General features: G+C 42.0%; 1 protein-coding gene across 3 annotated transcripts in view; it reads left to right on the forward strand.

Annotated features, from left to right (window-relative positions):
- Window positions 1-15391, forward strand: part of LOC111076122 — a 39864-nt gene that overhangs the window by 507 nt on the left and 23966 nt on the right. The window contains exon 1 of one of the 3 annotated variants that reach the window (XM_041593151.1): window positions 656-850. The exons of 1 other annotated variant lie outside the window; for it this stretch is intronic. Coding sequence is in view for 1 of the 2 variants with exons in the window: in XM_041593150.1 (XP_041449084.1) it covers window positions 3266-3268 (3 nt within the window). In the remaining variant the exon portion in view is untranslated. Of the gene's footprint in view, window positions 1-655; window positions 851-3175; window positions 3269-15391 lie in introns of those variants that run through there. One more of the 3 variants, XM_041593150.1, reaches the window with a different exon arrangement.

Below are 15391 nucleotides of genomic sequence, written 5' to 3' on the forward strand. Positions count from 1 at the left end.
TCCCGGCGGCCAACTAAGTTAGACATGGCAAAACTTGGCACAGCCGCCTCATACTAATTTGTAAATCGGGCGCGTAGTAAATGCTCTTATCGGAACCAAACGACGCGCGGGGCTCTTTCCCTTTGTCCCCCTCCCTCTCTGTCCATAAAGTGGTCATAGCAAGGTATGTTAAATAAAGGGTTAGGCAGTCGCACTTTACGGCACTCTCGTTTCTCGCTTTCTTTTTATGTACATATATATGCAAATGCACAGATCGAAAAATCATTCTCTATTTTGCTTACCTTGCAAATAATCTACCTTGGGACATTGCAGCTGAGCGCGTGTGAGTGAGTGCGACTCGGTGAGTGAGTCACCCACAATAGACTGCACTCAAACTTTGCTTTTGTTATTGTCTGCGGCTGTGGCCAAGCCCCATTCTTCCATTCCTCTTCACCGCCCGCCCGCCCGCTGCCCATGTCCTGCGTGGGGCAAATGCAGCACGTGTTCATTTTCGTGCAAAATTCTGCTGGAATTCCAAGTTGGAGTAAAGTTATGTGCGCATTTTTGTTGGTGTGTGGCGGTGGCGCTGACGCTGGCATTGCGCCTGTGTTGAAGCAGCAGCGTGAGTGTGCCTCTGGAAGATTCAGTTTCTATGTAGATCAGAAAAAGTTTGGTTTAGTTGGCAGCTAAATTTCACTACGTGCAGTTTTGTGGTGGGTGTTATATGTACGTACACACATGTACGAAGTATATGGAATGTGAGTGCTATTACAGTAATAGTTTTGCCGGCTGGCGATAAAAAAATAACGCTGACTACTCCGGAGAAGCGATACAGCCGCCCCCACAGGTGATTGAGTGATTGAGATTAACGGTAAGTGATGAGTAAGTGATGATGCAGCGGCAGGTAGAGCGAGATAGCCAAAGACGGGAAGCTTATAAGCCGCGCGGGCGGGTAGATGAAAACTAGTCCTTAAACAAAACAGAGGTTGTCATAAGTTTACATTTAATAATCGCTCTCTATATTTTTCTCTCTCTCTCTCTCTGAGTGTTTATCAGCCACTTTCCATTGAAAGTAGTTCTTGAGAACCGTGTGCTAGCTCAAGACTGATTTCACAATCATCGTATTGGGGCAACTGTAATTTAAAACCTTACCGTTGACTTCCTATATGCACTCGGTTTTAACTAGAACTTTGAAGTAATCGGGCGTTTATTGTTGTTGCTTTTTTCCACAGTGTTGAGAACCAAACTCCCGAAACGAAGGTTTCCCATAGTCACACTACCCCTCCCTCCCCACCCCTCACAATTCCTCTTTGCTTTGCTGCCCAAAAACGTCATGTACGTGCCGCTTGTGCAGCTCAATAGATCTTCGGGGTAATCAGTTTACGCTGACGTCGTTTGCTTACCACTTCCCCCCATAGCTACCCCTCACGCTCCCATTATTAACCATATACATACATACATACATATGTATGTATTCATATTCCAAATCCAAGTGCAAGTCGTGTTTCTACATGCGAAACTCTATGTAAACCGAAATGCTTCTTATACCCTTGCCAAAGGTATAATTGTTTTTAGCAAATTTTTGCAACGCAGAATGGAATTTCATAGCCCATAATATATGCATATGTAATATATACATAATCAGATCTTAGGAATTATCGATCTGTTTGGGTATCCAAAGCTTTGGGTACTTTCTAAGGGTACCCTTCCTTCGGTGTTATTTGTTTTTCAATTATTTCTGCTACTGCTGCTGCTACTGCTGTCGCCATAGTTGTTGGTGTTGTTCGTTTTTCATGAACCGATACTAACACGAGTGCTACTATTTCAGTTGGTTACTAAACATTTAGTGCCTCCTCCCGCCCCGCACAGCCGCGCCGTCTTGAGAGAGCAGCGGGCTGACTAAGCGAACTGTCGCGTCATATTAACCATATTGTGGGACCTGGGACACACCGAAACGCGGGCTTTTGCATATTGCCTGTCCATGCCCCACAATCAGCACCCTCTCCACCTCCTCCTTCGTGGAGCACCCGCATCTGTTGCCTGCATTTGCTCCATTTGTTTGTTTGTGTTAAAGCGTTTGTATGTGTGTGTGTGTGGCGCTGTGTGTTTGTGATGTTGTTGTTGTTGTTGTCCACAACGTGATAAAAACTTTAAACATTGAATTGTGAGACTTCGTCACTTGGTTGTAAATTGAAATAAGACTACCTTACTCTGCAGTCCCTCCTCACTTCTTTCCCTAGCCATCTCTGCCTCAACCGTTGAACGAAACGAGAAGCGAAAGAAAATACAAAAACATCTATTGCAATTGTCAGCAAATTTCCTTCAAAGGCGAGAACAAAACAACTAAAACCGAAGCAGCATCAGCGAATTTAACGATGAAGCAAAGTGGAATGAAGCAATGGAAAGAGTGTAGGAAGAATCAGTGGGAGCAACTGAAAACAAGGAAGAGGAATATGCAGAAGCTTAGGATAAAGCTGTGGAATAGAAATAGAGCAAGAAGTGGAAGTAGAACGGCAAAAAGCAAAGGAGGGAGGGGGGCAGGCGGCTTAGGGAAAGCTCTAAGCTACTATGATACGATCATTTTTCACTGTCGGTAAATTTTGCCATTCACATTGGTGTGCACATGAACATCCAGTCAAATTTATTTCACTATTCCCAAACCCATGTAAATATGTATTGATAGATATGTTTCCGTTTTTCCGTAGATTTTTCTCAAAAACGGTCGGTAGATAACAGAAGCTTAACTTTTTATGCTTTGAAATGCATACAAATACATAGAAATACGTAAAAATACATACACACGTACATACATATGTACATTTGTTTGCGTATGTGCCGACGTTTGTTTATGCGAAGCTCTGGCCGATTCCTCGATTCCAGCATTTCCCATTCCGTCGGCGGCATTTCAGTGCAGTTTCTGACGCCTTCGGTTTGGCTGTCATCTCTCTCCCTCTGTCTGTCCTAGTGCGCGGTTTTTAGTTCTTGCTATTCATATGTACATACATCTTTTTTTTTTAGCTCTTTATTTGTGTGGTTCTTTGAATCGCGTGATTTGCGGCAACGCCAATGAAAGATATTGTACTTCAATTAGTCTTTGATTTTTCTTTTGATGCTCGCATCACTTTCGCATTTGAACGAAACCAAAATTGCGATAATCAAATCAAATCAGATACAGAAAAACGTGATTCAACTTGAAATAGATTATTGGATTAAAATTTAAATAAAATACGTGTTTAAAGTCAAATTCAATCGAATGTGATCATGTTCTTTGGAAAATTGTGAATTTATGGTGAGCTATACTTAAAATATTCATATTTCAATTAGTTTTTCATGAAAATACAGTGAAATCTCCTATTGGGTGACACCTGCGCTACCAGTCAACGTTTGTGGCGTGACTGTCCCTTGATTTTCTCTCCAAAATAACTAAAATTATGTGAGTCTTGGTTATGCCTAAAGCTTTGTGTAACTATAAATGATATGTATATCTTATCGAATAGGTAAAGTAACAAAAATGGAAATCAAAGCGGTGCAATAGCATTGGCTTTTATGAGGTCGCAAATTACCGTTAGCATAGTGCCAAGTTTATGGCTCTTGAGTCACACACAGACACTTTGTCCACGTTAAACGTAATGTTAGCGCACTTTGCTTACCTTTAACTCAATTATCTGATAAAGAAAGCCACATACTACAGCTACGGATGTTACCGTGGCTAGGGACAGGGACAGAGGACAGGGACGTGGACGTTATCCGCAGTTTGTTGACCTCCGCTGATAAAGATTTTTTCCGTTTCTCTTTCTGCTTTAGTTTTGCAAAAAAGTTTATTCTCCAAGCGGCACGAAGATCATGTCAATATGAGGCATGGTAAACAATAAAACCAGAACGAAAGCCCCATCTTCCAGAGTCGAAGGTGTGGATACTCTTGCAGATGGGTCTTTCCTGTTGTAGGATTATATTCCATAGTCTTTCGATCTAAGTCTAAGCCTTATATGATCAGGTATAAGTATATAGAACTTGTGTAATCAACAGATCCTGACAGTTGTACCATAAATAGTGGAATACCCTCTTCAAGAGTAGACACACACTTTATGGCCAAGAAGCCGGTCCTATCGGACTATGTGGTCCGACTATATGGTAAATAGGACCGGGCCATAGGCACACGCAGCTCGGCTTAGAGGTCTAATAAGTAAAACCCGCACGTAGCCCAAATAAAAATGGTAACAGAATCGAATGCTGGCTGGTCTGCTTGTGGCTTGGATTGGTGACAGACTCGGAGCAGCGGGTCTTGCTTGCTTCGGTTCCCAAGGCCAGTGGATCTATCAGGTTAATTACCCGCCATTGTTAATCCTAGCCAAGCGGTAGTACGCTTCGCTTCCCCGAACTTCACTCCCTTTAAGGCCTCCACCAGCCAAAGTTGATTTTCGGTTTTCTGTTTTTTTTTCAATCTTTTTTTTTTTTCTTAAATTTTTGTGGTAATAATGAATTCAATTATTGTCACTCGAGTGCGTTAAGTATGCGGCAAAGGTATGTGCGCGCTGTGTGCTTGCTATCTGTATCTGTGAGATACATTTGTATGTAAATACGTGCCCAGAGAGCCACAGTCCAACAGAAAATACGTACAAAAATCAAGCTTCTCTGCGTCACTTGAAATTAAAATGTTTGTGCAAAAAAAGCAACAACCAAAGTAGAAAATAATAAAAATAAAGGCTTAAAACTAGTTCTTGATGGGCAATGGCGGGGGGATAGCATGTGGAGTGACAGGGGCAGGGGAAACTGAAAAGGCGCGGGTGGACTAATGAGTTTTGAAAGGGATTACGTTAGATTACATTTAATGGGTTCAAAGGGGTTAAATTCTACAGATTCTAGAAGGTATGGGACTAGACTTGGCTGTAATTATCACAAGGACAGAGTCTGGTAGTAGAGTAGCGGTTGAGACGTTGATTCTTTGGGATATTCCCCGCTTAACTGGGGATAGTTACATGTTAGTAGTTTGGCAAATTTATACAAATTAATACAATTTTTATATCCACTTTATTGTTCTGTGAGAGTGTGGAAAACTTTTAAAACTTTATTACACATTAAAATTCCAATCATATACATTCCTAAAGTTCCTAATTGATTAATAGATCAATCCACTGATGTCTGTCTATATTTATACAAATATTTCTAAATATATATATTATTTGATTATACCCTCGCACCTCTTTCGGCTACGTGATTATATTGCCATTCAAACAAGCAAATAATAAGTTAGAATACAAATCAAATACATATGTATATGAGTATGTACAATGTACATATGTATATGTATACATATAATGGCTAACGAGACGTGGCTCTCTCCACCCAAATTTCGCCATTACAAATTTCGCATTTTGCTGCCAATTCTGATTCCGAGTCTAATTTATTAATATCATTTAATTTCTTTATGGGGCTGGCTTTTGGTTTACTTTGGTTCGTTGTTCTTTGGGTGCTGGGTGCTGGGGCCCCGCCCCAAAAAACTTTACACAAAGCGAGAATTTTGCTTTTGTTTTTTTGAACAATTGTGTAGGCCTCCTCGCTCGCACCTTCAGACAGCGCTGAGCAGCGTTCTCTCCCCGTCTTACTCTCTATTGCTTTTCGTTCTTACTCTCTATATCTGTGTGTGTGTGTGTGTCTGTCTGTGAGAGAGTATTTGTTGCTGTTATAAACATGTTTTCGCATTAATAATATATTTTTATTCGCTAATTTAAATGTTGCTTACTTTAAACACGAAACCAGTTGGGGCCACAGCGATAACTCAGTAATATATACATATGTACATACATACATGCATATGTATCTATGTACATGCATATGTGCTCACACTCATACAAAGAACCATCTGGGTGGAGCCTAAAACTTGGATAATTTACTTAGTCTCTGGGTCTGTGCGTGTGTCTGTGTCTGTGTCTGTCTGTCTGTCTGGGTTTTCTTTTCTGTTATTTATGCATTTGTTCAACTCAAACTTGGAAATTATTTGATGGCGATTTAAGAGTTCCTCCCACTTGTAAAAGATGTGCTCCCCTTACCATCATCATCCTCTTCCTTGGCTCTTGTGGAAAGTTCTTAAAACAATTGGTGTGGGGTGTCAAGTGGGTGGTTGCGATTGTGGGTGATTAAACGCCCACAATGAACGCCTCCCGAACAGCAGGCACATCCAACGAATCCTTGTTGCTCGCATTAAACAAATGTTGTCCTGCCCTGAAACCCCTGAACTCCCCTGACTGGGGAGTCATTCAAAAGCCTCCTCCTGTAGCTTAAATTTTGAGAAAATTCGAAAGTTCGCGTCTTCGGGAACTGCTTGATGTGTAGAAGCTTCGGTTTGTGCTTCTCCAAAGAAATCAAAAATAACTAAGGTCTGTGCAACTCTCTGGTACTTGGTTAAACAAATTAGAAGATCTTAACCCGAACTTCGAGGCTCTTGCTGCATATAGACATGAAACAAAAGACGACGCCCCAGATACGAGTGACAATAGCTGGTGGGGAGTGGGGAATGGGGGTACTGGAAACACAGTCGAACCCTCGGCCGGCAAATTGGGGCAGCATTGAGTGGAGCGATTGAAATGCGACAATTTGTTGCTTCTCAAGTGCCGGGACAGGCAGGCAGAGGGCACAGTTTGAGCAATCCGAATCACTGCCACACAGCAGGGGCACTCGCACATGAGTGTATGGTATGCTCAACATTACACCAATCAATCCCCGGCCCGGAGCCAGCTGCCCTTTCGTCAAATTCAAATAAACAAAAGCCATTAGCAAATGTTTCCGAAAGATGCACACAGCACAGCAGTGGCAGCGGCAGTGCCAGCGGCGGCGGCGACACTTGAGCTGGTGTAATCAAATCATAAATTTATATATACGAACGGATAGATATGGGAATGTTTTTCCTTATGCCATTCTATTAATTTCCATTAGGGTCTTGTTCTCGCAGATACGAGGAGTAGTATCATCCAACCCTGCTAGGCGACGCTTTTGAATTGGTTCAAGTATCTATGGCTCGTTGCAACAACAAACAAAATACAAGAAAGAACAAAACGCAAAAAAAAAAAGAACTGTACTTTGTCACTGGAAACGACAGTGGGGTTGTGTTGTCATGACCAAAAATAAAGGAAACCCATCCATCTGGAGGTTGCAAACGGAACTCCTTTTCATCTTCATTTTCATTTCCATTTCCATTCTCATCTCCTTCGCTCGGAGATTTATTTATCAAACTATCTTTGAGCATTTTGCATCCCTTTGGCGCATCCCTCATCTTGCCTCAACCTCAATCTTAACCTCAGTCTCTGAGTTTTTGCGACAGGGAAGTTCTTCCGGCCTTGTCCGTGATTGTTTTTCTCATTGTCTATACTCTCACTCAGGATCTGAATTTGGTTTCGGTTCAAAGGGAACACCTTCTTTTTTCGCTAAGGATTTGATAGGGTTTTGGTCGGATTATCACAGTTTATGGCAGATTGTTGGCCATTTTTCTAATATTTTGTCAAAGGAAATATCCGAAATGCAAAGCACTTCTGAATCCAAATACAGTGAGGAATTTCTTGGTCCTAAGTAACATATTTTATCATGGAATTTTATTTTTATTATTAATTTTATTATTGTAGGGCATTCCACACTTCGCTGTTGTGCGACAATTATTTCTGGCTGCGCCCTCCCTTTCCCTGCCATGGCAATAATCCAAAATTCAAAAAGTCGACAACGCGCATATTTTAGGAAATCATTTCTTGATTACGACGTTTGAAAACAATTTGTCTTTCACTCTTTTCGCCTCAGTTCTTCCAGCTTTGGTTATTTTTGGGTACTTTAAATACACACACACACACACACATAGGCATGCATATATCGAGATGCGGATCTGTATGTATTGTGTACTTAACTCAAAGTCGTTCGACTCGAAGAGCGACTGAGAGGGAGACAGACAGCGCGAGTAACTTTTTTTCTTCTATCCATTATTCTTGCGCCCATTTTGATTTTTATTGTTGCTTTTCCATTGGCTTTCATCCGAATGAGAGACAACAAAGAGAAACAGAACTCAAGTCTTGAATAGATGTTGTTTGTTTTTGTTGCTTGATAAAAAATTATATTAAAATTTCATCTCACTTATATACCCTAGCCAAGAGTGTGTTATGATTGTAGACCCTATAAAGTATTTAGATTATTGATAAGTCACGCCTGCATTAGCCCAGCTCCTTGTTGTAAAAACCTTTTTCATTCTGTAGAAATTGTAACCAAATAAAAAAAACTTTAATATCATAGAAATATTTATTTATGGCTCTCCCAATTTGCAGCCCATGGACTTGGAAGGGTATCAAAAGCTTCGGTATTTTTTTTTTTTTTTGCAAGATTGCTGAAAGCTTAAATTTGTGTTAAAGGTTTTTGCTATCATTTCAGTGTTGGGGGGATGGAGAGATGGAGGTGGATAAAGGATAGAACACTTTTCTGAATGAATTTTTCATGAATTTGCAGGCCGCAGAGTAGCGGCAGCAGAAGGTCAGCCAGCCCAGCCAGTCACAACAAATGGCAGCAACACCTGTTGAGGACACTCACACATGGAGAAAGACCGGCAGGCCTCTCTCTCTCTCACACAGACACGCGCCGCCAAAAAGGACAGCAACAACATGAGGAACAACAGCCGCAGTCGCCGCAGCATTTTACTCACGTGCTGTGCTGTGTGAAATGGCCAAAAACGAGGAAGGGAAGAGAGCAGCGGAGGCAACACATGCTGAGAGCACACGAGAATTCGCTTCGTTTCGTTTCGTCTCGCCCTCCTTCTCTCTCTTTATTCTACCGTACGGTAAAGGTGAGGCGACAGACTGCGATAGCTGTCCTTCCGTTTTCAGCTTTCTGCACGCTCTCTCTCACTCTCTCTCCCTGACTGTCTGTCTGTCTCTGCTTTGTTTTTGTTTTTGTTTTGTTTTGGCTTTTTCTCTTCGTGCTCATGCATGTGTATTGTACATGTGCAGGGCTTGGCCTCTGCTCGGCTGTTGCTAATGTCATAGGTCAGGTTCAGGTTATGGCCCGTGATGAGGATGTGGGACGGAGGACGGACAAAAAAACGACACAGCTAAATGCCACTAAATATGCAACAACAACCGATGGCATGTGTCTGTTCCGCGCGACTCGTGTGTTTGCGTGTGTGTGTGACTCAACGGCAAACGTGTTGCTGGGACATGTCACAACAGAATTGCCCAACTCTCGCTCCTGCACATGCTGTTGCCAGTGTATCTGGCCTGATAACAGCAGTGGAGGAGCAGCGGCAACCACAAGTTTAATGTCAACAGTTGGTGGCGGCCAGGGAACACATGTTGAGCCTCGAGACATGACAACAACCAAAAGTATCAACGGGATAAGCAGAGTTGATGGAGAAACGAGAGTGGCAGCAATTTGATTGACACCAGCAGGATATCCTCCACTTCAAGCATGGAGAGGTGCTATTTTATAGTTGTTGAGCTTTCCTACAAACTGTCAGTTCTAACCAGGCTAATCCACTACTACTACTCAGCAAATGGAATCTAAGGATGTGGGTGTTTGGGGTGCAACCAAGCCACCTCTTGCTTGACAGCAAAGCAGCTGAAACTGTAGCATTGGGACTTGATATACCAGTTTCCCCCTCGAATTTAATCGCTTCAATTGTATTATGTGAATCCCTCAACGCAGTCTCTCAGCAGTCTCTCTCAATAGAAATAATACAAAGGACCTTCAATTAAAGTCATCGAATCCTCTACCATCTAAAATCTTTTCAACTTTTCAAAACTAGAATGCCAAGACAAAGCGGCATTAAATCTCTTCTACAATGTTCTTAGTTATTCAGTTTCACATAAAAAAAAAAAAACCTGAATACACAAATCTCCAAAAGGAGGCAGATTCCTGCTATCGAATAACATTTCCGATCCCAAGATCAACTGTACTCAAATGCGTCGCTTGGCTGGTAAATCCACACCAGGAATAAAATTCCAATGGCAACAAAATCGCACGCAAAAACCGAGACCGAAACTAAATTTGAACACCCCAAAACGCAGAGAGAGGGAGAGACAGACAGAGAGAGAGAGAGAGCAAGAGACAGATCTCTGATCTCTGACTACCTGAGCAATATAATTCGTACCTTGAGGCTGAGTTTGCTTTGGATATGTTTTATTTCACATGGTTGTTGTTGTACATCATCATGTTCTTGGTAAAAATTTTTTGCGTCTTGTGCAAACACACAGAAAGAGAATAAAACTGAGACTGCGCCTGGTAGAGGGGATGGGAGGGGTAGGTGGAGAGATAACAAAAGGAACACGTTATCCTTTTTTTCATGTTAATGGTTTATGGTTTCCTTGTTTTGCGTAGGAATAGGAACAGGAACAGAGGGCGCACGAGTGAGTATAATAAGAGCGCCTAATGCCCCGAGATCTCCGTACGTTCGTACATACATATATTGTGCGTGTGTGTGTTTCCCTTCTCCGTCGCAGTGCTCATCCACGTCTTAGGCTAAATAGAAAAACATAAACAAAACGAATGAAAACGGGATGTAACTGCGTGTCCTGAAAGCCAAACTAAATGCGTCTTTGTTTCCTACTTGGGCTGTGCTGGTGCCCTTCCATCTGCCTTATATGCGTAGTTTTAGGAACTAGTTTTCCTCGTACCATCCATCGAGTCGTGATTTGCTTTTGGCAAAACTGCGCAGCTGCCTTTGGCCCTTAGTCTTTTGTTTGAAGATTATACAGAGATAAGTCTATAGATCCTGATAGCACTAGGTGTGTGAGTGTGTGTTCAGTATTCCGTTTGAAGATCAAATTTCCATTTGGACAGGTGTCCCAAATATTACCAAAGACCAAAGACAAATCCCTGTTGTCGTCTAAGTTATAATGCCATCAAAGTTTGAAACTGTAGTGCAACCATCCATCCCTCATATGACAGGGCTGTGTCCTCCTCCCAGGAGATTTTCAGCCTATTATTAAACCAAATTAAAATAGCTGACAATCACAATCACACAATTTCGAGTCAGTGGAAAGTGGGTGGATTTTGAAGGACAAGCCGGCACAAAGTTATGAAAAGTATCTGCGTATCTGCATCTAGATGTCTAGGTAAAAACTGTACCACATTTGTAATTCAAATACGAGCGAGCGGCCGCTGAAAGCGTATTTCAATTTTCCCTTTTGTCGAGTGTTTTTGTGCGCTGATGAAGAGATTTCCAAATCACATGGCCAGACCTCGGCTCTAAAGTTAGGCAAATGTATTTACATATTTAGCAATAAGGAACAACAGAGCAGAGACACTCCACTCCAGTTGTTGTTGCAGGGTTGCACACAAACAGACACACACAAACACAAAGAGATACTCGAATCAGATACAAAGTCAGAGCGGCAGAGAGCCGAGCCGTGTTTAGATATTTACCCCAAGATACGAAATAGAATGGGTTGCCAACGAGGAGGGGGGTAGGGAACTTTTGTGAGGGATAGCCAAGGCAATAATCATCATAATATCTATGTATTTATATATCTCTGCGAGTATACAGTACTGTACAGATGTACATATGTATGTACGTATGTATATTTATGGCCTGGCCATTGTGTAACTGTATTAATGGGCTAAATATTTTTGATTGCCATGAAGCCATTTGAATTTTCTCAGTCTTTTCCCAGCTACAGTATAGATTTTTATTAACGAACTTTGTCTCCCATCTCGTCTCCCATGCCATCCCGTTCCTCCCGTTCCTCCCGTTCCTCCCTTCCTCCTGTTCTCATTCTTACATATTGCCCAGTGAGGCGTTTGTAAATTTATATTGAAATCAAAGCCATTGTCTTATGGGTTACAACATTTCCATTGAACCACCAAGTACACCCTCGACCGAAGAGGGTTGGTTGGTTGGTTGCTCTTGTTGCTTTTGCTACTTTTGAATTCGAAATGGAAACTGGGGGAGCTGAAATCCAGCAATGATGCATTAAACTGTTGAAAGATGTGCAAATTAGTTGCGACCGGTCGCGGCAATTGGAACTGCAGCACACGGGGGTGTGCACCAGAGGCGGTGCGTAGAGAATTCCGTTCGAAAATTGTTGAATAGAGTTGTTGAAATGGAATGATTTGCGACTAGAGATATGAAAGCTATGGAGAGCTTAAAAAATGTAATCAACTAATTCGGATTCAGGTTGCGTTCCAAACAAATGATGTAAAAGTGATTCAAAAGAAACACAAAAAAATTCGCATATTTCTAGACTTGTTTATTATATCATTCCTTATTCTATAATTTTTTTTTACTCCAAAATGCACTTAAAGTTATTTTACTTGATCTAAGACAAGACTCTATTGAATCCCTCACTGTGACGATTGATTGTAAAAAATGAAGAAATGTTCAAACTTAATGGGATTTCTCTTTATCTTAGCCAGAGATCCCCCTGCCACTGGGAAAGTCCTTGGCTGTACATGGAGTCCATCAACTAAATGACAACCATCCCTCACAGATGACTCGCCTATATTGTTGTCATTGTCCATTCCTTATGGCTGCAATAATTAATTTTCCCAAATCCCGATATCAGTTTTATCTGTGGAAAACGTTTTAAGCTGCACCTCCCTCCCCCCACCGTAAAAAAAACCAGAAAAAGAAAATGAGCAAACCATAACCAAAAAAAAAAAGGGAGAGAGAGAGAGAGAGGGGCAGAGTGTAACAAAACAAAACAAAAAACGAATGCGAACAATGAGAGATATTTTTAAATGGAAAATTTCGTATTTAATCCTCACTATGTCCCATATACTCTCGCGTACCTTTCTCACATATCTATCTATCTATCTGTTCCCCCGACTATCCATCCCATCTATTTGTCTGTCTGTCTGCATTTCGGTGCATTTCGGTGGTGGTGGTGGGCTCCTAACTAACCCGACCTTAGCGTATAGTTGTTGTAATTCATCACCTACAAATCAATCATTTTGACGAAGCAACTCACTAAAACCGAAAGAACGAAAGAAAGAATCATAGGATAGGAGGAGGGAGAACAACGAAATAAAAGGAATCGCACTAAGAACGAGAACCGTATAAAATGCAGTTACGAGTGCGAGCGGGATAACCGAACACAGACAATAGATCAATGCTTCCAATATCAAAGAGAGTCGGCTTGACCTTTTGACGTGCGAGTGTGTAGTATACCCAAAGCGCATAGCCATACCCATAGCGAAGCGTGAGGAGCAGATTGCTGGAAGATGGAAGCCTGTCTGTCTCTCGGCTCAACTAATTGTCTCCCAATGGATCACTATCCCTCTCTCTCTGTCTCTTTCTCTCTCTCTCTCTCTGTCTCTGACAGTCTTTTGAAGCGCATGAAAAATGTTTTCATTTCGTAGATTTATGTAGATATGTCCCAAGGTACACTCACAAGAGGTGCGGCATGACTCGAAGGTGAGGCTCACCCAGTGATCTCTGTCTCCCCAGCTTCCCAACGTAAGAGCGCTCTCTTGCTGTGCGCACACCTTGTATAGATATACCTTGGCTATAACCATAAAGGTGCGGTGTAGGTGTAGTTCTTTTCCTTCTCCCTCTCTCTCTCTGTTGGCACTTAATTTGTTGTTTCAGTGTGCAGCACAGAATATATTTTTGTTGTTTTTGTTGTGAGATTACGCATTTTTGTTCTCGTTCTCGCCCAGACCTTTGCCTGATCTTTGGCTCGGCATTTGACGATCCTTTCAGCATTGGAATTCCTCGCTTGTCTCTCGACTTGTCTTGTCTTGGCTTAGTTTACAATGCTCTTTTGATTAGGCCACGAAGGTGGGCTCCGCTCCGCTCCCCTGCCCGTTCACTGCACTGCCCTGCCCTTCCACACCCTAACCATTCCGTGTAGCTGTAGCTGTCGCTGTCCGTCGTACGTGATTGGTATTATTCATCACTTGTCCTTTGGGTTGTCGTATATCCTATCTTTGGAATTTCTTTCTTTTCGGCTCTGCGCTGCTTATCAGACGAAGATTTGTTTAGGCAAAACCTTTTTCCCAATGTTTAATTTAAATTTTAAGTATCTTCAGGTAAATTCGTGTTCATTTTTTTTTGGTTGTTGGTAGGTAGATTCATGGATTTAGTTGCAACAGGAAGTCGTAAAACATTTTTACCATTCACTGGTTAAATTTTTGTTCCTTTACTTCTTGTTATTTGTAACTGAAATTTATAATTGAATTTTATGAATTTATCTTCGGACGTTTTGCATGACTTCCATCCAGAGAAAGTTTTCCAGTGCGGGTGTGAGACTAAAAGGGTTGAGGTCTTGGGTGTGGGGTGGGGGTCAACAGTCAAAAACTAAAAACTTTTACGTTTTCCTCCTCGTAACAATGAATGCAGTCGATAAGTAGTGGCATAAGTACCATTTCATTCCACAAAAAGACACACAAACAAATATACATACATCATACATATACATACATATTTATACGAGAAAGGAGAAACCAAAAACGAAATGATTCAGAATCTAAAAACAAGCCGACTATGTTGATAGTCTATTAATGGTGTTATAGATATCGAAAAAAAGTCACAAGTTCCACAATTTACTATGGGGTTAATGTTGGAATAATAACTCTGCTCATGGAAAGATTGTGATCTTTGGAATCTGTTGTAGTACTTCTTCCTAGATCTTCCATACTCTCCTTTAAAGAGGGTATGTATAATGAAATGTGCCCTCCCCTGCCACCCCATTCGATGAGACTCGAAGAGCGAGACCGAAGCAACTACCAAGCCCAGCCCAAAGCACAGCTGTTAAGGCAGAACAAGAAGCAGACGAAGAGGAAGAAGCAAACGTAGAATAAGAATAATAGAAAAGAAAAGGACAGCAGATGGTACAGCGGGCCAAAGGAAACGGTATGGCTGGGCTGCGGTGGGGTGGTATGGGATGGTCTCAAAATAGTCATTGTAATAAGAAAATTTTGATTTCATTTTTAGTATTTGTATAAAATTTAATAACGCCGCACAAGATGGCTGACGAAGTCGACGTCGACTGAGAGCCGAGCACAGTGGAATTGTGAGAGAGAGGAGTGGAGTGGAGTGAGAGCGAAAGCGAGTGAGGGATGGGTTGGATGGGGTTGGGCTGAGACTAGGGGTGGGCTGGGGGGTGGTGGTGGTAACTAAAACGCTTAAAACACACAATCTCGTTTCGGGTTCGGCTGGGATTGGGATTTCGGGGTTACGCTTAAACTCTAAGTACATTTTAACTTAACTGCCGGCGTTTTTTTTTTTTTGTGTGTTGTTGTTTGTGCTTCTTCTGCTCCTTTCGGGTTTTTTGTTAGTTCGTCCTCCTGCGTCCCCCCCTGCGCGCCTGCATAGCGAATTGTAAGGCGAGAAGGCAAACCCCGATGATGATGACTATGATGATGATTATGGTTGGGTGGCGGCGGTGCCATTGGCAGTGGCAGTGCCAGTGGCAGGGACTGCGATTTTGACTGTGAGAAAGAGGAAGGG

The sequence above is a fragment of the Drosophila obscura genome, unplaced genomic scaffold, assembly GCF_018151105.1.
Source record: "Drosophila obscura isolate BZ-5 IFL unplaced genomic scaffold, ASM1815110v1 contig_186, whole genome shotgun sequence".
Lineage (NCBI taxonomy): Eukaryota > Metazoa > Arthropoda > Insecta > Diptera > Drosophilidae > Drosophila > Drosophila obscura.